The 26,570-nt window shown below is 50.1% G+C and overlaps 1 protein-coding gene and 1 long non-coding RNA gene across 4 annotated transcripts in view; one reads left to right on the top strand and one right to left on the bottom strand.

Annotated features, from left to right (window-relative positions):
* The window catches only part of LOC112609749, a 42,349-nt gene extending 18,457 nt beyond the window's left edge, over positions 1-23,892 (top strand). Inside the window, exons 3-4 of the long non-coding RNA XR_003116235.1 lie at positions 17,279-17,376; positions 21,806-23,892. This is a non-coding gene — a long non-coding RNA (uncharacterized LOC112609749). The remainder of the gene's footprint in view (positions 1-17,278; positions 17,377-21,805) is intronic.
* Positions 22,529-26,570, bottom strand: part of RAB7B (RAB7B, member RAS oncogene family) — a 25,796-nt gene continuing 21,754 nt past the window's right edge. For all 3 annotated transcript variants that reach the window (XM_025362785.1, XM_025362811.1, XM_025362792.1), the window contains one exon: positions 22,529-24,720. In XM_025362785.1, coding sequence (XP_025218570.1) covers positions 24,643-24,720 — 78 coding nt within the window. In that variant the 3' untranslated portion in view covers positions 22,529-24,642. The remainder of the gene's footprint in view (positions 24,721-26,570) is intronic.

The following is a 26,570-nucleotide window of genomic DNA, read 5'->3' as shown; positions in this document are numbered from 1 at the left end:
CAAGCCCAGGCAGAAAGAAAAACAATGAAAGAATGAAGCAAGAGGCACGTAAGAACTATACCCCTTGCTTATGTCTATGCCTGGGAGGGGGAAAGATCATTCTTGGCTTCGAATACAGAGAAGGGGAACTAATTGCCTGCTGGGCAAGTGGTTACCAGGGAAGTAGGACCCTTTGACCCTCAGAACAGGGAAATGGTGGGGGGTCTGTGAGATGCAGATTTCCGCATGTCTGGCGGTCCAGTGACATCTACAGTGGTTATTTGGACTGCCCAAGCAAATGAACTCAGGGGATAGTGTGAGAGGGAAGCCAGGGAGGAGAGCTACAGAGTGGCTGCTGGCCTCTGCTCCACGAAAGCAAACAAACCAAGGCCTTGCGAGAGCAGCTGAGAGGGTCCTACGGAGGTAGGATGATTCTCGGACCCTAATTCTTCCTATTTCCACATTTTATCATGAAACATTTCAAACGTACAGAAAAGTTGAAAGACTTCTATGGTGAACATCGTACACCTGCCACTTAGAGTCCTCCCTTAACATTTTGTTCTGTGTTGCAGAACACATGTCTACCCAACTACCCATTCCTCTATCCATCCATAGATCCCTTGTATTTTTGGAAGTATTTCAAAGCACAGTGCAGACATTAGTAGCCATTTAGGCCAATACTTCAGCATCATATCATTAGCAAAGTTCAATATTTGTCACAGTTATTTTTTTCTATGGAGATAAGCTTTACATACAAGGAAATGCACAATTCTCCAATGTGTCGCACATGAGTTCTGACAAACACCTACACCTGTGCAACTCAAATCCTTATCAAGGTACAGAACATGAGGATGACTCTAGAAAGCGCCCCCGTGCCCAATAAATCCCTGCCCTATCCCCAAGCAACAACTGTTCTGATTCTTTTTTCCTACCAGATTTAGTTTTGCCTGTTCTATGACTTCATCCATATACATGAAATCATACAATATGGACTTGGGTGAAGGTTTCTTCCCTCAGCATACTGACTCTTGCAGACATGGGAAAGAGTCTGCTTTATAAAAAGCCAGACTTTTTTTTTTCTTTTTCTTTTTAACCACCAAAAATCATACCCCCACATCTAATCTTCATTAAGTCCAGGGAAGCTGTGTTTACAAGGGCATGGTCAACACCCCAGAGCACTCATACTATTTGTCCTTGACCACCTGAAGGTAAACAGGGCTGAGCCAAGAGACATCTGCGAGCTGGGCTAAGTTTTTTAGCTCCTAGTCTCCTGTTTCTGCTACTAACTGCTCTTTGGGGCACCCCTGCCCCCAGCCCCATGGACTATTCCCACTCCAGGTACATAGGGCTCTGCCTTCTTCATGCCCTCCTCCACCTCCCTAACAAAACCAGAAGGATCTGACCACCAGCCCTTTACACTAGATGACTGATAGTCCCGGTTACACTGTGACTGCACCGCCTTCCACGGAGGTGTTGCCTCTACAAGGTGTTGACTTGGGTTTATCTCTGAATGGGACCTGATAGGTTCTGCAGCCTTGCACCTCTTGGACTTCTCCCCAAGGCTCCTCTAAGAACGGGGAGTGTGACTGTGTCTCCACAGGAATGCGAAGGTGCAACTCAGCGGCACTCAGTGGGCGCAGCTTCATTCTTAGACACAACCCATAGACAAAGTGCGGAAGACTTAAAACTGTGATGATATAAAAGTAACGCTGTGGCTCACAGAAACCTGGAGGAGGGGCAGAGGATACAGATTCCCACATCCCTCCCAGAGGCGGGGTGATAGGCACTATCTAGAGATGATTCATTAATAATAAGAAATAAGGAAAAGAAGGAAGGAAGAAAAGAAGCAAGGAAGGAAGGAAGGAAGGAAACAAGGAAGGAAGGGAGGGAGGGAGGGAGGGAAGGAGAGAGGGAGGGAAGGAGGGAAGGAAGGAAAGTAGATAGGTAGAGAGATAGAAAGATTTAAAGATATTGAAAGTCCCAAAGGCAGCAACCAGAAGACCCAAAATAACAAAATTAAGAAAAGGGAGAGGAGAGGTTGGAACAGTTTCAGGAGATGTGTCATTGAAGAATCATATATTACCTCAAAAATGCATGTGAGCTGGGTACAGTGGCTCATGCCTGTAATCCCAGCTACACAGGAGGCAGAGGTGAGAGGATCAATTGAGGCTGGGAGTTTGAGACCAGCCTGAGCAACACAGCAAGGCTGCCTTTCTTTTCTTTTTTCTTTTCTTCTCTTCTCTTTTCCCCTTCCTTCCTTCCTTCCTTCCTTCCTTCCTTCCTTCCTTCCTTCCTTCCTTCCTTCCTTCCTTCCTTCCTTCCTTCCTTCCTTCCTTCCTTCTCTCTCTCTCTTTCTCTCTCTCTCTCTTTCTCTCTTTCTCTCTTTCTTTCTTCTTTATACAGGGTCTCATTATATTGTTTGGGCTGATCCCGAACTCCTGGGCTCAAGAGATCTGCTCCCCTCGGCCTCTCAAAGTGAGCCGCTGTGCCCAGCTGATCCTGTCTCTTACATTAAAAAAGTGCATGTGAATGAGGCATCCACTCTCCACTATGCCCAAGTTTATCTGTGATATGAAAGCAATTCTCCCCTCCCCACACTGCCACATCCGAAGAAAAGCGAGGCACTAGGTTCTGTGTCACAGTTTTTCCTTCACTTGGAGTTCCCTGACCCGCCATGGCATGGCTTCACAGGAGAGGCACAGCTTTTGGCAAAGGCATTTTAGGCATTGATGGGAAATGACAAGTGGTATGTGGGGCCCGAGGGACCCAGAAAGTTGCTCTTAGTCCATCCTGCTGGTCCTGAAGGGAAACCCTAGTCGTTCCTTTTATCGGGGCTTTGGTTGGAAGAGGGGGTGTTCCTCCTCCCCAAATGGCCTCTGCCCCTGGGGAGGCTGACTGAGCCACGGGAAGCTTGCTTCTGAAGCAACTCAGAGTGAAAGGGTTCTGGTTCTTTCTCCACTGGCTCTCTCGGCATCAGGAGGCCACCAGAAATGGGCACAGAGCTACCTGCCACCAGCCTGTTCCCTCCAGTCCTTCCCTTCCAGACCTAGGCTCCTTCTCCCTCCTGCCCTAACCCTGTGGTTGTTCCTCCAGCTCCCAACTTCATCTTAACCACAGTTAGGTTTATCTAACTTGGTTGTATTTCAGAACCTTCTGGAGGAGTTTTTAAAAGTACAGATTCTTAGGCCTTGTACCAAGAAATTCAGGTTGACTGTGCCTTGATGGGACCTGGTTGTGAGCATTGTGTCAAAGCTCCTCAACTGATTCAAGCACACAACTAGGTCAGGGGTGCCCTGCCTTACCCACAAACCTGCCTTCTTTCCCCACTTGCCTCCCAAATATGTGTTCTATGTTTTCTGGCACACATGACATGACTTTGATTGGTAATTGATGATTTTCCACATCATCACTTTTAAAATCAGATACTCTCTGAAACGTCCCTGTGTCTGCCTACTGTTTCTACCCCGTCCCAGAGGCCCATCATCTTTATCAGCAGTGTCATTGTAGAAGCCTCATCCCTGTCTCTCGGAGCTGCTCCTAACTCTGGAGGCTCCAGAAGGCAGCCCGAGCTGGGAGAGAGCGCAGCTCTACATTTTTCTAGCCAAGAGCGAAACGGTCACATTGGGGCCTGGCTCCATGTGTGTCTGTCTCAGCCCCAAATCAAGCCCCTCTTCCTCCGAACAACTGGATTCTTCCAATCTTTTTTGGGGGAGACTCTCCACAGTCCCCAAGGTGAGGAGAACGTATTGGTTACGTACATTGGCCAGAACCCGTATCTTGTCCACAGGCACTGCATTTCCTTACTGAGCTTACATTAAGCAGTGGAACTGATAATACCATCTCAGCCTGTGACCTCCACTTAGGAAAATAGGCACCAACGAACCTGCATTAAATGACTGGGAAATCACCCCTCCTAACCATTCCACCGCATCCATTGTAGGGAAAAAGAAAAAGAAAAAGAAAAAGAAAAGAAAGGCGGGAGACTGAGCAAACAAGCTTTAGGACGAAGATGATAACCCCAAAACAAAATTCCAAGCACCAGCGAAGAAGAGGTTATTCTGAATTGGGGACAGTGTTGTCCAACTCCTCAAATTGCAGCCACTTCCTATGGAACACACTGAATGGAGAAGAAACTAAATGTGTGTGTGTGTTTGAATGACACACCTGAGTTACAGTTTGCTGGTTATTTCTGCCTCCTCTGGCAAAGGACAGATAGAGAATTTTCTAGAGAAAAATGACTGAAGTCTGCAAAAACTCATTCGAAAGGTTAAGATGTGTGTGTGTGTGTGTGTGTGTGTGTGTGTGTGTGTTTTTTTTTTTTTTTTTTTGCAAATGACCTTGTTCAAAGAGCTTCAGGCATTTTGTCCTTTAGCAGTCCAGCTCAGGTCCAGGCTGGAGAGTGAGATGGTGAAAAAGAGTCAGAGGTCAAGAAAGACACTCCAATTAGAACCCCCTGATTCTGCTGGTGGGAACCACCTCTCAGCCTCACTCTAGCATGGCTCCTGCCCAAGGGAACATGAGAGTTTTAGCTTGGGTGGGGGCAACCAGAACCCCAAAAATCTGCTTACTCCCTGGAGCTTTAGCTAGAAGACATCAGCTTGAACTGACTGACATCTCCCCCCAGGCCCCTGGGTCTGCCCTGCAGCTTCCCAGGAAAGGAATCACCCAATTAATGAACACCCCAGGCCACCGCCTGGAGGCTGGTGTCAACCTGCTGCTTCCCCGGGTCCGGGGACTTGTGATGGCTCCCTGGCTTTCCTCCTCCACTCCCAGGAGTAACCCCTCCAATTTTCTGTTTCTAAACATCATGCTTCTCAAAGTTCCATCATGCACAGAACACTCTTATTAGTTATATGTTTTTCTGCTTATGAAAGTAATTTTTTGCCCACTATAAAAATGCAAACAAGATAGTAATGTGCAAATAAAAAAGCCAGTCTAAATAATCTCATTTTCCTGAGATAACCCGCCTTAGCAGTTGGGTATACACCCTTTTTGATCTTTCTCTTAAGTGTGTACAAACAGCTTCATGTGCCAAGCTGTTTGTTTCCCCATGCCTTTGCCCATACTGTCTGCCCTGCTTCCTGGAATGCCCTTTCTTCTCCTTTGCCAGGCTGACTTCTGCACAGCCTTCTGAACTTAGCAAACTTTCTCTTTCTGTCGCCCCCCAGCCTGGAACAGGTACCTTCCCCTGGGCTCCTTGACCCTCTGAACAGCGCTGTCATGGCACCAGCACAGTGAATGATCAACTCTTCTCTGTTTGCGCATCTGTGTCCCCTACTAGAATATAGTGTAGGTTAGTGGCTAAGAGGTGAGGGCCAAGGTGGACCCCAGTTCCCTCCCTAGGAGCCCCAGCCCCTCTGGCTCTGTCAGACTGTCCCATCCACTTTAGCATCCTCAGTGTCTAGCACACTGCCTAGCACATGGTTGGTGCTCAACAGGTATTTGTTGAATGAGTGAGTGAGTGAATAAGTTCTGGGTCACCACAGGTGTCCCCACTATGGGACTTTTATATACAGGTAGAGAGCTGCAGAGAGGGGCAACCACCCCAAAACAGAAGAGCTCCATGTTGCTGAGCCCCCAAAGCTTCCACTAACTTATACTGGCTGTGTAATGTTGAGGGAAGTCCTCTCAGGATGCCATGAGAATAAGAATTTATAAAGTGAGGCTCCCTCCTACCTCCCACCATGGCTACACTCCCACTCCCACTTAGGAGGCAAGGAGGCCCTTTCCCTCAAGCCCAGTGAAATACCAAGAGCTCAGGTCTCTAATAAAGCTTGGCATGCTTGGCTCCCAGGGGCAGAGCTCCAGATGTACCAGCTGTGTGACCTTTGGCAGGTGCCATAACCACTCTGAGCCTCCTCCTGCAATAGGAAAATTAGAATGCGTTCAGTAATACCTATGTCACAGGTTAGGGAGGAAGACTAAATTACATGTGAACATTGGAGGCTCTGTCAATTCCATAGCTCTTTGTTCTACCTCCCCCTAACCCCAACCCCAGGGGGTTCAAAGTAAGATCAGGGTGCTAGAAACCTGGACTTTAGCTCTGCCTCTCAGCCCAGGTGACTATGGGTGCATCTGTTTCCTCATCTGTAACATGGAGCCAGGAGTGTTGGACAAGATGGTTCTGAAGGCCCCTGCCAGCCTTTCACATTCAAATTGCTCTGAGAAGTAAAATGTTCTGCAAAGTGCCCCCAAGTCCTTGGGCTATCATTTGGTCACGAGAAAAAAGGCTCTTTCAGTGGCCAGCTCTCTCTCTCTTGCACCATAGCCCCTGCCAGTCAGAACTGGGAACATGGAGACTGGCAGGCCACCAGCTGGAACACCCCTGACCCTGGATTTCTGTGCTGGGCACTGTGACACTACCTGATGCTGCTCCTTCCCGGTCCCCAGCAAAGGGCAGATGTGAGACAGTTTGTGTGATGCGTCTTTTGACTTTTTTGGAATGTGATTCTGCTCTTGAGGAGTGTGGGCTCTAGTTGGGGAGGGAACACTGATGGGTGACCCTGATGTGGGGAGTACTCATTGAGCACTGGAGTCTGCAGGTGCTCTTGAGGGCTGGGGTTGAGCTGGGTTTTGAAAGGTGCTTATGATTTGGGTATGTTAGAGGGAGGGTCTGTTGTGGGGGGTTGAGAGTTGGGTGTCCGAGGGCCACTGGCTGAGGCTGAGTAGGCAGTGTCTATTCAACAGAGCAGGCATTGGATCGATCAAGCACTCCCCTTCTGGAGAGTACCAGATACCATGCAGAGGGAGGACAATGGTTGAAGCCACCTTTTTCCGGAAGCCACCTACCTCTTTGACTACCAGGGAGCTGGATAGATGTTCCTTTTCATTGTTTCTCGAAGCTGAGCTTATGGTAGAAACATAGTGAATATTCAAAGTGAGAGTTTTATACTAGAGGACTCCACATGGCTTGTCTCATTCATCCTCATAGGGAGGCAGGGATCATGAACCCCACTTTATAACTGAAAATCCTGGGGCTCAGGAATGCCAGTCGCCTGCCCCAGATCACAGACCTAGTTAGCAACAGAGCCAGAATCCCCAGCCTAGGACTCTGCACTTGAGGTTCTGAATACAAGGGTGTCTGGAACTCCCGGGAGCTTCTTTGGGGTGAGGGTGGGTAGGCAGCAGGCTTGCACAGAGACTGATTGTCTCTGTGGTCAGGGCTACAGGAATGGGGTGGAGTCTCCCCTGAATGGGGTGAAGAAGCAGTGGGGGAGTGTTTGCTGCTCGGGGAGGCTCAGGAGCCTTGAGCTGGGCTATCAGGTTCAGGGCTGGAGTGACTCCTGAGACAGGGAGGCAGAGATGAGAGGGTCGACTGGAGAGGCTTACAGATCCTCACTCAGGCCGGAAGTCAGCCACCACCTGCCCTTCTCCCCGCTTCATCCAGCAGCCAAACTTCTTCATTAACAAGGAAGCCAGTCTCTGCTGGTTTGGGGCCTGGGACCAAGTGAAACCTCTTGTCAGTGAAGAAGCTGGGGCCAGGCCAGGCTGTGTTATTTCTTTTCTTCTCTGGGACTTTCCTACCCCTTCCTCCCCTGGCTTCCTGCTGCTCTGGGCCCAGAGCTGGGGGATGGTGGGAGAGGGTTTCACTGTCCTTCAGTGGCCAGATCCTAGGTCCTGAGCCTGCCTCTCCATCTGCCTCCTGCTTGATGTGGGCAGGATCCATCCTCCTTGCAGGATCCATCTACCAAATACCTTTGGTGTTTTGGGAAGGTGGTCCGGGAGCAGCGTTCCTGGACTGTCAGCATCCTCTGGGGAGCTTATGAAGAATGAGTTGGCTGGACCTCATTCCAGGTTTTTAGAATCAGAATGTTGGGGAATGGAACCCAGGAATCCGCATTCTAACAAGTTCTCCCAGGAGTTCTTAGGAACAGTAAAGCCTAGAGCCACCACATGAGATCATCTCTCCATCCCCTGGCTGGGGAGACTGCTCTCCCAGGATGCCAGGAGGGAGTGTGGGTTGGTGGCAGTAAGATAAGACCGGCTGAATGAGCAGAGTTTCAGAAACAGGCGGGAAGGCTTTACCCTGGCTGGACGCCCCTGAAGCAGAAAAGTGCTTTCTCACCTCCTGGTCTGCCACTCCCATGCCACCCCCGCCTCAGACTTCTTCACTCAAGAGCCCTCTCCCTCCGGCAGAGCCAACCAGGAACGCGCAGGTTCAGGTTCAAAGAGGAAAGCCGAGGAAGGGCTTGGAGATGGGCCAAGGCGAGAGCCAAGGAAGTAATGAAAGATATTTTTAGGATTACTTCTTCCAAAAAAGGCTGAGGAGGCACTTTATCACCATCCAAGAACTGGGAGAGGCTTATTTATCAGACTCTTGACCAAGCAACTGGAGATTAAATGACAGCTGAAGGGACTCAGGTGAGAGCAGAGGGAGGGACCTGTGAGTTACTGATACGGGTCCAGGAGGGAGCTATGGATGCTCCCAGCCTGGTGGTTTTGGAGGACAGTTCATTAGTTCATTCAGTTGCTCCTCAAAGGTGTTTTACTGTCTACTATGTGCCTGGCACTTGCTCAGTACAGGGAACAGAGCCTGAACAAGGGACACCTGATTCCTCCCTCATGAGCTGAAGGTCAGGGAGAGTGTCCTGTCTGTCTGGAAAGCCTTTTCCTTGTCCCTGTCCACAGGCAGATACCTGGGTGGCACGCACAGGTGTGGTTCTTGCCCAAACAGCCTGGCATGGCTTGGATCCCCAAGGGGAATTGGGAGGTGGGGTGAGGCTGTACCAGGGATCCTGGGTGGGAGTGGGAGGTTGTACCTGGCAGGCTGGATGCCCTTCTGTGGAGTCACTCTCCTTCCTGTGGGTGCCCCCTCCCCTGCCACCTGCCTCTCACTTTATGCAGGGACATATGTAGAAGGTTGACTGCTGCCAGCTGTCAAGCATGTCACCTCCTTTCCACAGCAGCCTCCTATGTGACTAAAAGGCTATGAGACAGCCACACCGAGCAGCCCAGGCTGCTGCCACCCAAACTCTGACGTCCTGCTGGGGAAAGCTCCATTTCAGAGCAGGTGCCCCAGCCTGGCTTGCCAGGACTGCGAGGAACCCTCCTCAACCCCGTGGCTGCTGGAGCTGCCTGGGCCCTGCTTTTCCCCAGCTGGACGTCTGGTTTTCAGATACCTCTTTTCCTCACTGGGGTCCTCAGCTCACTTCAGCTTCCTCTTGGAGAACCTGGTGGGGGTCAGGGAATTGTTTCTGCTTTGCCGTCTGTCTCTTAATATATCAGCCAACCCACTTTATTTTTTGAGGGTTTCTATAGCCCAGCATTTCCAAGGGAATAAGAGGAGTGCAGGAGAAGCCTCTGTTGCAGCCTCTCAGGGTGACCTGGATTTGTACATACGGAGCAATGATTCAAGCCCCAAATGATTCATTCATTCAAGCCCCAAAACACAGGGAAATGGGAGTAGAACCCCAGGCACCCCAGGTCTGTGTCTAACTCCCATTCCTGAGTCACCGGTGACCTTTGGTAAGTTCCAGAACCTCTCGGATTCTCCCTCTGTAAAATGGGAGGGTGATTTCTGTGATTCCCAGAACCAAGGCAGGATGAGTAAAGGGGTGGGTGGGATGACGGATTGTGTTTACTGAGCACCTATCATGTGCTGGGAGCAGTGCTGAGTACTTTATATAGTTGATCGCATTTCATCATCTTAGCAGCCCTATGCAGTAGCGCTGTTATTATTTCTATTTAATAGAAGAGGAAACCGAGGGGAGGGGAAAGGAGTAACTTGCCCAGCAGTGAGTTGGAGTAGGCTCCCAGCCTGTTGGACCAGGCTCCATACTGGCAGTGACCAGGAGAGAGGAAGGGCAGGCAGGGGAGTGTGGCCAGCGGCTCCCAGGCCCCAGGGTTGCCACTGGAAGTTCCGGGCCCAGAGATGCCACCTCCTCCCTCAGACCTGGAAACAGGACCCCCAAGTCCTCTCCCGCCCAGTGCATGCTACAGAGTGACCGCCGGTTGCCTGCCGGAGCAACACACCTGCTGGAAAACACCTATGTTTCTTCTCTTGCCCAAAACTGAGGTCCATAACGTCCCCTCCACGTAACCATGCTCACGCGCCTCAGCTCCACACAACTCCTTTGCTGTTTTCAGAGCATTCTCCCGCTCTGTCTTTCCAATGCTGTTCTTCCCATTTGCCAGATGAGGGGACTGAGAGGCCTGGGTTGGTTCAGAGACTCACCCGGGGCCGCATGGTTGGTGGACTTTCACCCCAGCCTGCCCTTCACCAAACTGAGGTGTCCATATGGAAGGCCATGAAAGATTCTCGGCCCTGCTCCCAGGGCCCTTCATGGCCTAACACCCCTCGAATCAGAATTCTGAGGACTCCAGGATGAGGCACAGCCCACACTTGCTGCATTCATTCAGTCGTTCATTTATTCAGTCACATTTATCTGCCACGTTTAGGAGTTGTGTCAGATGTTTTCAGCACGAAAATGCCTCAGGAGCTCAGAGGCCGGAATAAGGAAAGCAGAAAGTGAGCAGGCCGGCCGTTAAAATACCAGATGTGAGTGCTGAGGAGGAACACCTCAATGTGGGAGGCAAGGATGGCTCCCTGGAGGAGGTAATGAGGTGAAGTCTAGGCTGAGACTTGAAAGATGAATAAAACTGGTCCCTGAAAATTAGGTAGGGAGTGGAAGGGAGGGATGTTCATGGCAGAGCAAACAGCAGTCGTGAAGCCCTGATTGCAGGGGAGCTCAGCGCACCTGCTGCTGCTTACTCAGCTCCCGCCCAGGCTCCCTTGCCCTTGATCTTTGCATCTCCCAACTACTTGCGACCCCCGCCCACCCAATGGGCGCATCCCCCCCAATGGGGAAACCCTGGTGTGGGCATTATGGCATCTGCTGTGTCCACTGCCTTGGCACAGAGATGCCTCATCTGAATGTGGATCATCTCCTTCCGGGGGTAACTGGAGAAGAAGCGCAGGTGAGGCAGCAGGTACAGTAGCAAGGAACATCCTGCTATTGGCTCTGTCCTGGAGACCAGCGGAAAGCCTTTGTCCCAGCGGCACATAATGGGTTTCAGGAGAGAGCTTCAATATTTGCTGCAAACAGAAGCACAAAGGATGTGGAGGGCTATTGTGGGTTCTCCAAAGAGGAGCTAATCCTCCGGCAAGCAGCCCAGCCAGAAGGTGCCCAGCCAGAAGGGGTTTGAGTGCTGGGTGGGCCAGCCACTGGGGGTGCTGTCATTTACGAGCAACTGCAGGAGATAATAGCGCCGGGGGAGACAATCTCTACACAGGTGGAGGGAGGTGGTGAGAGACACTCCCCACAGGAGGGAGGGTGAGGGGGGACAGCACCTGTCCTGAAAGCTCGGAAGCACAGGCGACGCTCCCCATACCCCCATGCGCCCCAAGCCCCATGCCCGGACTACAGCTCTCTCCAGACCTGGGCTGTCTTGGCAGCTGTTCCTTCACTGGGGGTCACTTGCGTCTGGGGGTGGGAATGGGGGTAGGGGTCAGCCAGGGCTCTCAGGCCTCTCTCCTCTCTCTCTCCCTCCGGCTTTCTCTCCTGGCCTCTTTTTGGTCCACTGCACACAGACAAGTCATTTCTTGGCTTCAGGAGGCCAAGGAGAGGGAAACGTTATATTTGCATATCATTAGCATAAAGAGATTATATTTGCATGAAGTCTATTTTCAGCTCCTCCCTCCTCCAAATCTGCCCCACCATCTCTAAATACGCTACATAAATGTCCTGTCCAGTCGCCAGCACAAGGGAGTCGTGAGGGGTGGGGGCTGTTGGGAAAGGGGTTTTCTTGTGGTCAGAGTGGGGTGAAGCAGAGCCCAAGGGAGAAATCTGCAATCCCAGGAGTGGGAGAGATTGGAAAACCCAACTCTTCAAGCTTTGTGTTAGCACAAGGAGCTTGGTCAGGATCCCTCACTTCCAGACACCTCCAGGGGTGCAAAATGATGGGTTCGGAAAGAAGAGGGAGAAATGTGACTGATTTACATAAATTTACATACTTTAATGTAATTTGCATGGGTAGAATTATTCAGTTTTTCAGACATCTTTTAATTCAATCTTTTTGTTTCCTAAAAGGTTCTTCTTTCTTTGAGTTTTCTTTCCTTTGCTTCTTGTCAGCTTCCTAAGACGTGGATCTGCCTCCTCTCCAGGAGGGAGAAGCGGACTGGGTAGCAGCATGGTGCAGGGGGTGGGGAGGTGAAAACAGGCAGTGTAGACATCTGAGTGTAGACATCTGAGGTTTCTGCCAGGTCCCAGCAGTGCCACCTCCCTCCTCCACCAGTCCATCCAGGATGCCCCAAAGATCCTCAGGTCTGGCATTTTCTCCTTAAGCCCGCCCTGTGGGCTCTAATTTCCACTCACAGATATGTGGGAGTGGAGCAGGGATGAGGCTGGTTTATCTGTTCATTTTTCATAGGGCAGCCAAAGCCACCCAGAAAGCCCGACTCCCAGAACACATTTTGGCAGAGACCCACCTGCATCTAGGAATCAAAAACCTTGCCCCTGAGGACAAGACACTGTCTTAAGAAGCATCCTCTGAGCCTCTCAGCAGACACCCTGCCCCAAGCAGTCACGAAGGGCCCCTCTTCTTCCGGGTTATGGGCCTTCTCTTTCCTTGGGGTGGGAAGAGAAGGGGGAAGAAAACTGATCCTTCTCATAGCAGAAGCCTGGAAATCTATTTAGCGATTTCCATTGACAGTCAGTTATGACTGTGTATAAGATAAAGGAGGCTGGATTCAGCTGAAGCTAAACTGAAGGGAAACACCAGCAAGAGTCATTTGCTGGCTGAATACCTTTCTCTGCTCCCAGCCTACTTCTACCTTCTCTGGCCTTTTTCACTCTTCTCTCTTATCTCCTAAACAAGCTTTTTGGAAACATTGTTATAATAATTATTAGCAGACTCTAATGTTATTTCAACAACTCATAATTGTTCCAAAATCGACCTCAGATCACATTGCTGTACTACCTGGAAAGCTTCGGTGGCTGCCCCCACGCCTGTCCAGGTCTGTTAGGGCCTATATGGTGTGGACACACCTTCCTCTCAGTGCACCTCTTACCTCTGTCTCCCTTTCTTGGGACTCTTCAGGTGCACAGGCCGCCTCCTGCTTGGAGAACTTTCCGAGCTCATTCACACCTCAGCCCTTCCTCCCAGGTCCCTCAAAGGTCTACCAGCTCCCTGTCACTGCTCAGGGCTCAGCTCTGATGTCCCTTCCTCAGACAGGCCTTCCTCCACCTCCCAGCCTAGGTAGGCCCTCCCTGTGGATCAACCCGTGCCCACCTTATGTATGTGATAACTTGTTTGTCCTATTTTTCGCATGGACAGAGACCTCACCTGCTTTCTCCATCTCTGTGTCTCCAGTACCCGGCAAAGCACCAAGAGCATAGTAGGTGCTCAAGCCAGATTTGTTGACTGGACAAGTGTGGATGAGTTGGGGGTTGGTGACAGATGGTGGAGTTTGGAGGCTGTTCTGATTGTGGTTTTGTCGCTCACTGGTGAATGGCCATGGGCAGATTTCTCAGCTCTCTGGGCCTCCATTTCTCCCCTGGGACCAAGATAATAATAACTTCTACACTGAAGGTTAATTTCAGCATTGTACAGAAGTGTCTGGTGGTAATTGGCACTGTTAGGGACTCATTAAATCGTGATTACTAATACTAATAATGATACCTTTGTTTCACACTTACTCTGTACCAGGATCTGGTCCTGCCCTCAAATATTTAGTTTATTGGATGACACAGAGACCTGCCTGGCCAATTATGAAACAAGGGTGACTGTAGCTTAGAGGTATGAAAAGGCACCATAGGAACAAAGAGGCAAGAGCAGTGAATGTACAACCTCTTCACGAGAATAGTGTTTTACGGTTTATATCCTATATGCACCTCTATATAGGATATAGTTCATTTGATTGCCCCCTAAACCTTTAAAGGAGGTGGGGCAGGCCTCAGTATCTACATTGTATAATAGGAGAGCAGAGGTTCAAAGAGAAGACACCATGGGCTCAAGGTCACACTCTAGCCCCTCGCTCTGCTTTATTCATCTTCCACAGCATTGAATCCTCTGGACACCTTGTGTAATTGCTGGAATGCAAGCTCTGTGACAGCCTGTTTTGTTCATTGCTCCATGCCCAGCCCCTAGAACAGTACTGGCACATAGTAAGCACTCAGTAAGTGTATGTGGAATGAATGAATGAAGGACAGAAGAGTTAGTGAGTGGCAGAGCTAGGCTCAAACTTCTCAAGCAGGAGTGAGAAAAGCTAGTTAAGGGGACCAGTTTCTGGAGCCGAGCTGTTTGGGTTTGGATCTCAGCTTTGCCACATAAGAGCTGTGCAACTTGACAAGTTACTTAACTTCTCTGTGCCCCACTTTCCTCATCTGCCTAATGGGAAAGATAATATAATACCTAGTTCATAAGATTATTGTGACAATTACCATGAGTTAACATTCATAAAGTGCTCAGAACATGCCTGGTACATAATATGCCACAACACTTAAAGAGAAAATACTAGGTATCTTGACTCCAAATCCAGTATTCTTTCTCTGTACCAGATTATAAAGAACTTTATAGTTTCAAAATCACCAATATATTCATGGCTTTATTTTACCTTTTCAGCATCCTTGTGAAGTAAGCAATAAATCATTACTATTGCCATTTTACAGGGGAGAAAGCTGAATGAAGCTGGAAATGACAGGTCTGGCTCAAGGTCAAACAGAGGCTTTATTGTCTGACTTCAAATATAGTTCTCTATGATTCTGCAGGTAATCTCCTTCCCCAGATCTAGCCTGAAAGAAAACAAACAAACAAGCCAAAGGCGGAAAGAAATCAGAGCCTAGCAGAGATTCTCATAAGGTCTAAAAGAAGGCCTATTTTCAGGGTTTGGAAATCCATCAAGTTTCTCTAATCATAGGCTGTCTAAATAAGACCAAAGATGCTGGAGAGTTTAAGGTCAGGGGAAACTCCTATAGATTCAAAAGGGACTGACCCAAGCCTGTAAACATCTGGGGAGACACCTGCCAACTACGGGTGGCCTTTCCTTCCAATGAGCGGCTGCCTTCATGAGGAGCATCTGGTGGGCCCAGAACGTGCCAGGTGCTGTGGGGGCAGGGAGGACACGGCGAGTTTGTCCCGAAGGGATCTTTTGTCCAGTTTGGAGGGTGGAGGCAGAATCTTCATGAAGCTAAGCTTGTCCACTACCTGCTTCCAGAGACTCTAACTAGGTGTAAGAATTGGATTTTAAATTTTGTTTTAAGTGACCCCAATGCTAACCAGATGATTTGAGTTCCAGAGGGAATTCAGAGGAGGAGATGTAGAGGTGGTAAAAGAATTCTTGACTTCTTTCGTTTGCTCACTCATTCATTCATTCAGCTCTCATTTATCGTATCCTTAGCCTACAAGGGGGAGTCCCAGAGTCCAACGCCCGAATTCACAAATAGATTGTAAAAAATGCATTGAGTATCTACCATGTGCCAGCCACGTTTCATACGTAAGTAGAGTCCTACGAGGGAAGTATCATCATCCTGGTGAGACAGGGGAGACTCAGAGGCTAAGTGACATGCCCAAGGTCACTCAGTTATGGAAAAGTCAGTATTTACACCCAGGAGGCCTGCCTGACTCCACAGCTCAGGCTATGGTTTAGATCTTTACACTGGAATATTTGAGTCATAAAAGAGTATGTGTTGGCCGGGCACGGTGGCTCATGCCTATAATCCCAGCACTTTGGGAGGCCAAGGCAGGTGGATCACCTGAGGTCAGGAGTTCGAGACCAGCCTGGCCAACATAGTGAAATCTTGTCTCTACTAAAAATACAAAAAAATTAGCCAGGCATGGTGGCACATGCCTGTAATCCCAGCTACTCGGGAGGCTGAGGCAGGAGAATCGCTTGAACCCAGGAGGCGGAGGTTGCAGTGAGCCAAGGTCGCACCACTGCACTCCAGCCTCGGCGACAGAGCAAGACTCCGTCTCAGAAAAAAACAAACAAAAAAAAGAGTATGTGTTAATGCACAACTAAGATCAAAAGTACGATAATAAAATGACTGACAGTGATCAAGGAATAAACCATTTCCAATAATGCCTGTCATGGTGTGTGCCTCACCCCTACTACATTCCCCCATTTCCCTACCACCCCCACTCCAAGGTGACCGCTATCTAAATCCCAGTTTCATCACTCCCTTGCTATGTTTTTGGTTGTTTTCACCATGCGTTTCTGATAAACGTGTGTGAAGACAACCCTTCAGTTTTGTTTTGTTTTGAACTTTATGTAAGTGTTTTGTGATGTCTTCTGCAGCTTGCTTTGCATCTTCCACAGGCTTCTGAGATTCACCCAGCTGATATACGCGGCTTCAGTTTACTCATTTCCACCGCTGTGAAATTCCATTGTTTGAACACACTGTACCACACTTTATGTATCCAATGTCCTGTAGAAGGACGTCTAGGTCATTTTCAGTTGTGGTTTTTGTTTTGTTTTGTTTTGCTATTGCAAACAACGCTACAAAGAAAATTCTTCATCATGTCTTCTGATGCACCTGACGGGGTTATGTAGGTGCAGGGGTGGGCTTGCAGGGTTGCAGGGCTTGTGTGTAGCATATTTTTACTCAATACAGCTCCAAAGTAGTTGTACCATTTTCCTTGCAGCTTATAAGCTGGAGGAGAGTCTTCTGAGGGGCCACTGTTGAGCTTAGGAAAGGGGGCTCCAAAGTGTTGACTACCTAGCAAACCTTGAGATTAACCTTGAGAACCATCTACCCTAAGAATGGTAATTTATATGGTAGTCCACGGAGCAGTGCACAGGCTTGATATTTATCTCCAGAGCTGAGCCTCTGAGGTTGGAAACACCTGCAGTTACTGACCAGCGTCCCAGGAGAAAACTGGCCTCTTAACTGACACAGGAGAACCAAGAACATTTGTGCCCATCTCACCCGACCTGCGAGACTTGGCATCTATGCCAGAGCATGTGAGCTTGTGGGATTTTTAAAGCGTGTCCTTCTCTTGCAGCAGAATCTAAATTTGTCAGCCTTGGATTCAAGGGCATGTGATGTGACTGACTGGAGGCAGCTAGATCCTGGCTGGGATTCCGCCTTTCTCCCTGCTTGCTCTTCCTCCTTCTCACTCCCTTGCCGTCTACTAATATTTATGTCCTTCTTTTATATTTTTGATTGGGTAATGCATTCAAAGAGGTGGAAGTTGAAAGTATAAAACTCTGTGAGGGAAAGTCTTGCTCCCACTACTCACTGCCACTTGCCTGCTACCTTTTATTGAAGGTCATCACTTTTGTTATATATCTTTCTAGAATCGGATTTTGTTTTGTTTTTGGTGTGTGTTATTTCTGAAAGTGTCTCACTCGGTTACCCAGGCTGGAGTGCAGTGGTGCAATCACGGATCACTGCAGCTTGGAACTCCTGGGCTCAAGTCATCCTCCAGCCTCAACCTCCTGAGTAGCTGGGACTACAGGTGCACACCACCAGGCCTGGCTATTTTTTTGTATTTTTTGTTTTGCTTTGTTTTTTTTTTTGTAGATATGGGGTTTTGTCATGTTGCACAGGCTGGTCTCAAACTCTTGGGCTCAAGTGATCCACTGGCCTTGGCCTGCCAAAATGCTGGGATTACAGATATGAGCCACTGTGCCTGGCCAAGTTTTTAAATGTATAAGCAAATATGAATATAAAGTCTTATTAAAACCTCCTATTATAGAACAGATAGCATACTATACACATGATTCTGTCTTTGTCTTTTCTCATAAAGAGGTATCTTGGATGTCTAGTCCAAATCATCATAATACACATTTCGTTATTCTTTTTAAAAAGCTGTGTTAATATTCTATTGTATTCCACTAATATTTCTCACTTACTGTGCACAAATCTCTTTGCTGGGTGCTGGGGTCAAAATGATGAATCAAAAGAGGTCCTGCCTTTAAGGAGAGTACAGCCTAAGGGCAAATAGACAAACGATTATGATGAAATACTTCAGGAGTTATTCATTCCCAAAATATGAAGTACCAACTGCTTGTCAAGCATTGCTCTGGGCAGAGGGGAGATGATGGAAAATAAAACCCATGAAAATCCCTGCCCCGTGGCACTTCTGTCCTAGCAGAGTTGATGCTCTGGCACTGTGATAAGGGAGAGTTGGGGGTGGGCACATGGCGGGGCCCCTAACCCGGTCTGGGGGTCAGGGAAGGCTACCTGGACGAAATAGGTGGACCGAGAGATAATGAGGGTGGTGTTGGCAGGACTTGGTTGGATTTGACCAGGAGGGAACGGAAGTCTCAGTCCTCTCATATAAAATGAGGCAAATGACCCTGTCCCTGGGCTGCTCTGAGACTCTCTGATACAAGTAAGGCTCAGAGCAGTGGTGTTGAGCCACAGCCCCAGACCCATCCCTTCATCTGCTCCCGTGCTGCCCCCACCTCACCCCTGAGCCATGGTGTCCATACTCCAGCAGGCACTCTGTCTTCCTGCCTTCTCAGCCCACTCCCCTCCCCATCACACACATACAACACACACAACACACACACACCACATGCACATGCCGCATGCCACACCGCACACTGCACACATACACATGCACGCACCACATACCACACCACATATCACACACACATCACACCACACCATGCACACACACACCCCTCACACCACACACCCACCCACACACATGCACACACCACATACCACACTGCACATCACACACACACATCACAAGCATACATACACACCCCTCACACCGCACACCACGTACACACACACTACACCACACCACACATGCACACACCACATTCCACACTGCACACCACACACACCACACACACCACATATGCACACACCACATACCACACTGCACACCACATGCACACATCACACCATGCATACACACACACCCCTCACACCACACACCACATACACACACACTACATCACACAAACACCACACATGCACACACCACATGTCACACTGCACACCACACACACAACACACACACACCACACATGCACACACCACATACCACACTGCACACCACACACACACATTGCACCATGCATACACATACACCCCTCACACTGCACACCACATACACACACTACACACACACACCCCACACATGCACACACCACATACACACACTACACACACACCCCACACATGCACACACCACATGCCACACCGCACACTGCACACACACATGCACACACCACATACCACACCACACATCACACACACATCACACCACACTACACACACACACACCCCTCACACCACACACCATGTACACACAAACATGCATATACCACACACCACACCACACACCACACACACACATCACACCACACCACGCACACACACCCCTTACACTACACCACACACACACAACACACACCACATGCACACACCACATACCAAACACCACACCACACACCACACATACATACCCCCTCACACCACATACCACACACACACTACACCACACACACACCACACATGCACATGCCACATTGCACACCACACACATACACACCCCTTGCACTGCACACCACACACATACACCATACCTGCACACACCACATACTGCACCGCATACCACACACACATCATACCAAATATACACACACCCCTCACACTGCACACCACATACACATACACTACACTACACACACACACCACACATGCACATACCACAACACATACCACACCTCACACCACACACACACATTATACCACGCATACACACACCCCTCACACTGCACACCACACACACACCACACGTGCACATACAACATACCACACCCTACACCACACACATACATTACACCACAAATACCACACACACCAAACACACCACACATGCACACACCATATACCACACACATGCGGGCACATACACACCCCACACCACACACCACATACACACACATTACACCACACATACCACACACACATTACACCACACACCCTCCATACACATCCCCCTACACCACACACAGACACATTACACCACACATACCACACACACTACACCACACATACCACACACACATCACACACACCATATACTACACACAGGCACACACCACACCACATATATCACATACATACACACTTCACACTACACCACACGTGCACACATACATACACACCGCATATACACATGCACACCACATACGTAGGCACATCACACTACACATGTACTACACATCACATATACACCCCTCCACACACACACCATACACCACACATGCAAACACAGCACAACCACCCACACCCACCCCCCTACAGATCCCACCCACACCACACCACACCACAAACACCATACACCACAAACACACAACATATTCACACACAACACACACATCATACATACACTACACACATCACACATACACAGACATCATATGCCCACACCACATACCACACACATACACACATGCACATACACAGACACTCCACACCACATACATACACACATTACACCACACACACAACACACCCCACATGCACACACCACATACACACACACCCCCTACACAACACACCACACATCGACACACCACATACCACACCGCACACCAATACACACACATTACACCACACATACTATACACACACCACACACACACCACACCACATGTACACATACCACATACCACACACATGGACACACACACGTACATACATACACACCCCTCACACCACATACCACGTACACACACATTACACCACACATACTACCCCCACACCCCTCACACACAACACAAACATATACACACACAACACAAACCTATACACACACATTACATCACACATACCACACACAGTACTCATACCACAAACACACCACACACACACCACACATGCACACACCACATACTACACACAAGCACACATACACCACACTACACACACCACATACAAACAGGTCACACTACATACAGCACACATGCACACATACATACACCACACCACACATCATACACATGCACACCACATACGTATGCACATCACACCACACACGCCACACATGTATGTACCCACACACCACATACACACCACACACATTACACCACACACACATCACACATACACACATGCCACCTACACCCACCCACCCACACACTCATGCTCAGACCCCACCCATACATACCACATACAAACACACATCATACACACACCACACACACTGTAAATGCACATCATACTATACACACAACATATACATCACACATACCACATACCATACACACACCACACACACACAGCCACATCAAAGACACACACATACCACATACCACCCCCCCACACACAACACACACCGCCCCCAGACACGTACACAATCTTGGTACAGGCCATTGACCCACTGCAGGAGTTCAACTTCCTGCCTAGCCTGGCCCGTCCCCATCGCACATTAGGGAGCGTCCCAGAGTGCGCACAGCCCACTGTCACGGCTAGGCTGCCACACATCTCTCAGCCAGTCCAGTGTCACTGCCTGTGTGACTGTTTTGCGGACCCCATTGGACTGTGCGGTCCCAGGACTCCCACACCATGGGTGCTGCCTGGCGCCTGACCTTGCAGGGACCTGCTTGAGGTATTGCCTGTGGCTGGTGGACTCACGCAGTGAGGGTTGGGGACATCTGTTGAGTGGGAGCAAATGGCAGGAACAGTCAGCATTTCCCAAAATCCCCATGGGCGGTTTGGCACCCGCCCAGGCCCAGCCCAGGTTTATTTGGTGATAAGATTTGGTTTTGTTTTTTCCCAAGCCACAAGGGCGTGTGCCACCCAGAGCCCTGGCCCGGATTACCTCTGTTGTTCGGTGGCAGCCTGGAGCTGTGCCTCAGAGTGGGGCTGTGCTGGACACAGGGTGGTCTTATTCATCCTGGCCCTCTTCTTCACAGGGATGGTGATGAAGGACTCCAGAAGAGGTGCCTGTACACCCCCATCCAGGCTCCAGTGGGTGCCACTTGTCCCGGCCTGAAGTCACAGCCCCCAGATGCTGCCTTCCTCTGCCAATCCCTATACCTGCTGGGGTGGGCACCGAGGGCCAGTCCCAGACTTGGGAGCAGGGTGGGAGTGGGATGGGGGTGGTGCACAGGGAGGGCCTCTATGTGGCCCTGATTGTTGGCTCAGTTCCCTCTGCTTGGGGGATGGGTTGAGGTGTCCCCTGGTTGTGACAGAATGGAGGCTGTGGGTTCTCAGCCCCTGCAATCCCCACCCTACATTTGGAACATTCTGTCCTGGCTCCTGAGTCTGAAGAAGGTGCAAAATGTGTGGTTTGGAACTCGCTTTGAATCTCAGCGTGACTCTGGCTCTTGCAGACCCAGAATCTTTTCCATTCTAGTTGCAGTGTGTCTGAGACTCATTGTTTGCTAAGGATTGATTTCATGAATGAGTGACCTGCCCTCAGCGGGGCCCATCCTTGATTGAAGGCTCCGTTGTTGCTGTCTTGAAACTCTTAACAATGTCTGAACAAGAGACCCGGCATCTCCATTTTGCCCTGGGTTCTGTACATTATGTAGCCAGTCTCAGTTCACTTTTAGTTGTCTGCCTTTTAGTATCTTTTTCATGTCAAACCATGTAGATGTATTTTTATAACTATAAAATCTAAGTAGCACAAAAGATAAAAACAAAGAAGGACACATTTATTATTTGCTGTGACCTTTAGAAATGGTCCACATGTCCACTGCAGTGCACAAGCTGCTATATACACACCACACTTGACAATCCAGTCTGCCTGACTCCCAGGACAGCCTGTGTGATGTGCAAAATGCCATTCCCATGAGGGCACATCATTTTTCCCCAGGACTTCTGAAGGACACAGATAGAGCTTGTGCTGTAGGCGGCGCCCCCCCCCCCTCCGCCCCCGCACCCCCGTTCCTGTGCTGGCTCCATGCTGGTGTCCACTCCAGAGCCAGGTGCGGGGAGAAGCGGCTCCCAGACTCCCCTGCTGATCTCCCCCTGACCCCTAGGTGTACCTTCCAAGTCAGATGACAGTCATAGGCTAACATCCCCAGCTCTGCTTGGAACTCAGGAAAGGATACTTCTGGGTAGAAGAAACATTCTGTGGTGGGCATGGACTTGGCCATTGAAGACCCTGAGAGGACATCTTGCCCACCCTCTGCAGGCTGGGCCCTGTCTGTGCTGCCTGGAGCCGGAAGCAAAAGATTCCAGCCTTACAATCTGCGGGGATGGAAACTCCATGAGCTTTCTTGCATCTCATTCCAGCATTTGCCACAGATGCTGATTTCTTGCCTGAGTCATGTATATTGAAGTTTTTGCTCATTTCTTACTAGGCTTAAGAAATTGGAATTCTCTGCCTCACAAATCCCAAAGGGCTGAACATGCCCCAAGCCCGTGAACAAATTTTGAGCATGTGAAGGACAAAACCCCAGCTCCTAAAGCGTTCATGAGCACCCACTTTCTGTTCAGCCTGGAAGAGAAGGAGCACTGCTGCCCTCTGGTGGTCAGGCAGCAGAGCATCAAGGAGCCTCCCAAGGGAACTGGGTCCCCTTTGCTTTGTCTTTGGGACAGTAGCTTTGAGTCTTAGGTCAATGGATGTCCTTTCACTGTTCCTGGAAAATGGCAAGCTTGTTCTTGCCTCAGGGCCTTGGGCCTTGATTCTCTCTCTCCCTGGAATGTTCTTTCTCCAGCTCTCAGGTGACAGCTGCCTTCTCATTCTCTAGCCGCCAGACCAAATGCCACCTCCTCAGGGAAGCCCTCCTGGACCACTTCGTCTAAAATAGCAACTCATCCCAGCCCCTGTCACTCTATCCCATTGCCCTGTTTCCCCTTGTTTATAGCACTTACCTGCTATTTGGAAGTATCTCTCTAGAGTCTGCATCCATTGCCTCTCTCCCTCACCAGATGTCGGCTCCAGGAGGGCAGGGTCCCTGTCTGTTTTGTTTGTCACTGGACTTCAATGCATTGTACATAGTAGATACGCAAAAATACTTGTCAAAGAGGTAAATAAATGCATATCAACAACAGCTACTAGATTTAAGCACAGCTTCTGGTCTCAAAACCGCACTGTGATACAGGCAAGGCAAATATCACCCCCACAGGACAGATAAACAAATGGAGACTCAGAGATTTATGTGAGTTGCCTGAGCACCCGGCAAGGAGGAATGAGCCAGGGTCCCTCGTGCCTTCTCCTGTGCTCCCTCAGTCCTCTACCCAGGAGGGAGCAGAGGGGGTCTCAGGCACGACAGCTTCTGCCAGGAGGTGAGACAGGCCCAGCACGTGGGGTCCAGAGCTTTACTCCTTCGTCTGCTTGTTGAGGGAGGCTGAGCTGTGCCATTGTCCAAAGCTTTGCTTGTGGCTGAGGGGTGTGAGGTGGGAGGGGGTGAGGAAGGTCTGTCCACAGGAGGATGTAACCAGACTCCAGTCAGTGGCTGGTCTGTGGAGATATGCGTTCTGGAGCAGGAGTGTTTGAGGGGTGGACGGGTGGGGAAAGGTGCAGCCACTGTGGAAACTGTGACTTCTGCAGGGCCAGGGTTTGGCCGTGACATTCCGAGCTTCACCCAGACGCTGTCACTAGACTCAGCCTGAGCCAGGGGCTGCCCTCTGACTCTGGGCCCAGCACCGGGTCAAGGGCTCTGCCGCAGAGCCTAGGTCCCCTGCGCTGTGCTTGGGCAGGCAGTGGGGCTGGAGGGTGATGGTTATCTGTTCTCAAGCCTGGGATGACCAGGCCTGGGGCAGGCTCTGTTTCTGGGCGTCCAGAGCAGGCGTCCGGAGGTCAGCAGCATCTGCTCCTTGACTGGTCTGGCGAGAGTTTGATGGATTCTGTGAGGTGATTCTCTAAGATGCTCTGGTACTGGGGAAGGAAAGAGAGGCCAGCATTCATGTCCTGAGGTGCAGAGAGCACCGCCCACCCTTCATTTCTTAATGGGCCTCAGAGCCTGGGCTCTTGTTTCCTCCCTATTGTACTTGTGGGAAACTGAGGCCCAGACAGGGAAGCCACTGGTGTTCCCCACCTCCTTCTTCCCTGTGTTCCCCCTCCAGCCTCTTCCCAGGAGCCCAGAGCAGGTCAGTGTCTGAATTAGTGGCCCAAGTCTTCTGACCTCCAGCCATGTCCTATAATTTTCCATTCTCCAGAGGGGACAGCTGAGGTGTCATTTGGGCTCAGGCAGAGAGGTGATGGCCACTCCTCATTTCTCCTGGAGACCTCTTCCCGCAAATTTCCCAATACCCCCAACCTCCTTTTCATTCTGCCCATCTCCCGGCTTCCCCTACTCGTGCCTGGAAAAACCCAGTCGGTCCTCTGTGCTGGCTGCGTCCAGGGAGCCCTCCCTAAAATGGACTCAATGTTAATCCTGGGCCCTTTTGCTTCTCCAGCCTTTCCTGTCCCAACAAGGGTTCAAAGGAAGCCCCTTCTCAGTCTGTCAAGCTTCTGCCTTTCCAGCTGGCTCCACTTCTCACCAAGAGCCTGCCCCCGACCCAGTTCAGGGGTTGGGGTGATATGGAGGGGGCCCTTCTTTAAGCAGATGGGTTCCTCAGGCTGAAGGGTTTCTTCTTCAAGGAATCCCATCTCTTCACGCTGCTGTGGCCTCCGCTAGTCACAAAGCTCAATCTCCTTCATGTTCCTCCCACAGCCAGTACTGTGGGCCTCAGGGTGAGTGATGAGCATTCACTCTGTGTGGAAGGGGTTTGTGCTACATTGGCGTGGACCTGAGCAAGGGCGGAGCCTCCTGTGTGTCACACAAAACTGTCCCTGGCAGTCCATCTCAAGTGTCCTTCTCAGGGGGGTAGCCTCCGGTGACAGGGGTGCTGCCTCCTCCTCTCTGATGTTATCTCCCTGGCAGCTCCCAGGCTCAGGCCAGACACGCAGCTGGTGAATGCTCGTGACCCTGGACCTCAGGAGGCGGTGTCAAGCCCTGCCTCCTGCACCTTGATGATGCTGGGCCCCCCAAATACATAAGAAGATCCCTTGACACCTCATCACTCCCTGCCATCCCCAGACTGAGCAGTAATTTAACCCGATGGCACAGAGCTCGTGATGCTGAACCTGGGGTCCAGTCCTTCGTCACAGAGTTGGTTTCTTGGGGATCCCCCATCCCTCACCCAACCCTGGTAGGATCTTGAGGCCAGCAGAGCAAGTGCCGTCGGGGGTCGGTGTGAGAGGCGTCCTCATTTGTTGTATGGGCAGAGCCTGAGGTTTTCATGCCAGTGTTGCCCTAATAACATCTGCACCCTCCCATTAACGACATCATTTTCACTGACAATGGCAACATCTTATTCCTCAGATTTTCTGCAAAACCTCCAGGCCATAATTAGGTTTCTATGTCATTCTGTTCTCCAGGCCCCAGGCCTCTTGACAACTTGTGAATCTAACTGTGCAAGTAATAAAATGCTATTCCAATGCTTGCAGCATTTCAGTGGGGGTGTGACTGGGGGAGTCTGTCCCTGTCCCCCCCAGTGGCCCAGTGGCCTTGCCTTAAGTCCTGCATCCTGAGGACCGTGTAAAGCTGCTGTGATTCACCGAGCAGCCACCAGCCAGCCCGCTTCCCCCCACTGGATGTGGTGATTCTGTCTTTTTCCAATTAACCCCAACAGAACTGGGCCTCTAGGCGGCACTACCGGTGCTACGGGAGCTGGGCCTGACAAGCCCCAGCAGGGATGGTATCGCTAACTTTTCCTCCCCCTCCCCCTCCCCTCCCCCTCCCC

Source organism: Theropithecus gelada, chromosome 1 (assembly GCF_003255815.1).
Source record: "Theropithecus gelada isolate Dixy chromosome 1, Tgel_1.0, whole genome shotgun sequence".
NCBI classification, from domain to species: Eukaryota; Metazoa; Chordata; class Mammalia; order Primates; family Cercopithecidae; genus Theropithecus; species Theropithecus gelada.
The sequence above is the reverse complement of the archived record's forward strand: the minus strand, read 5'-3'. Positions and strand labels throughout refer to the sequence as shown.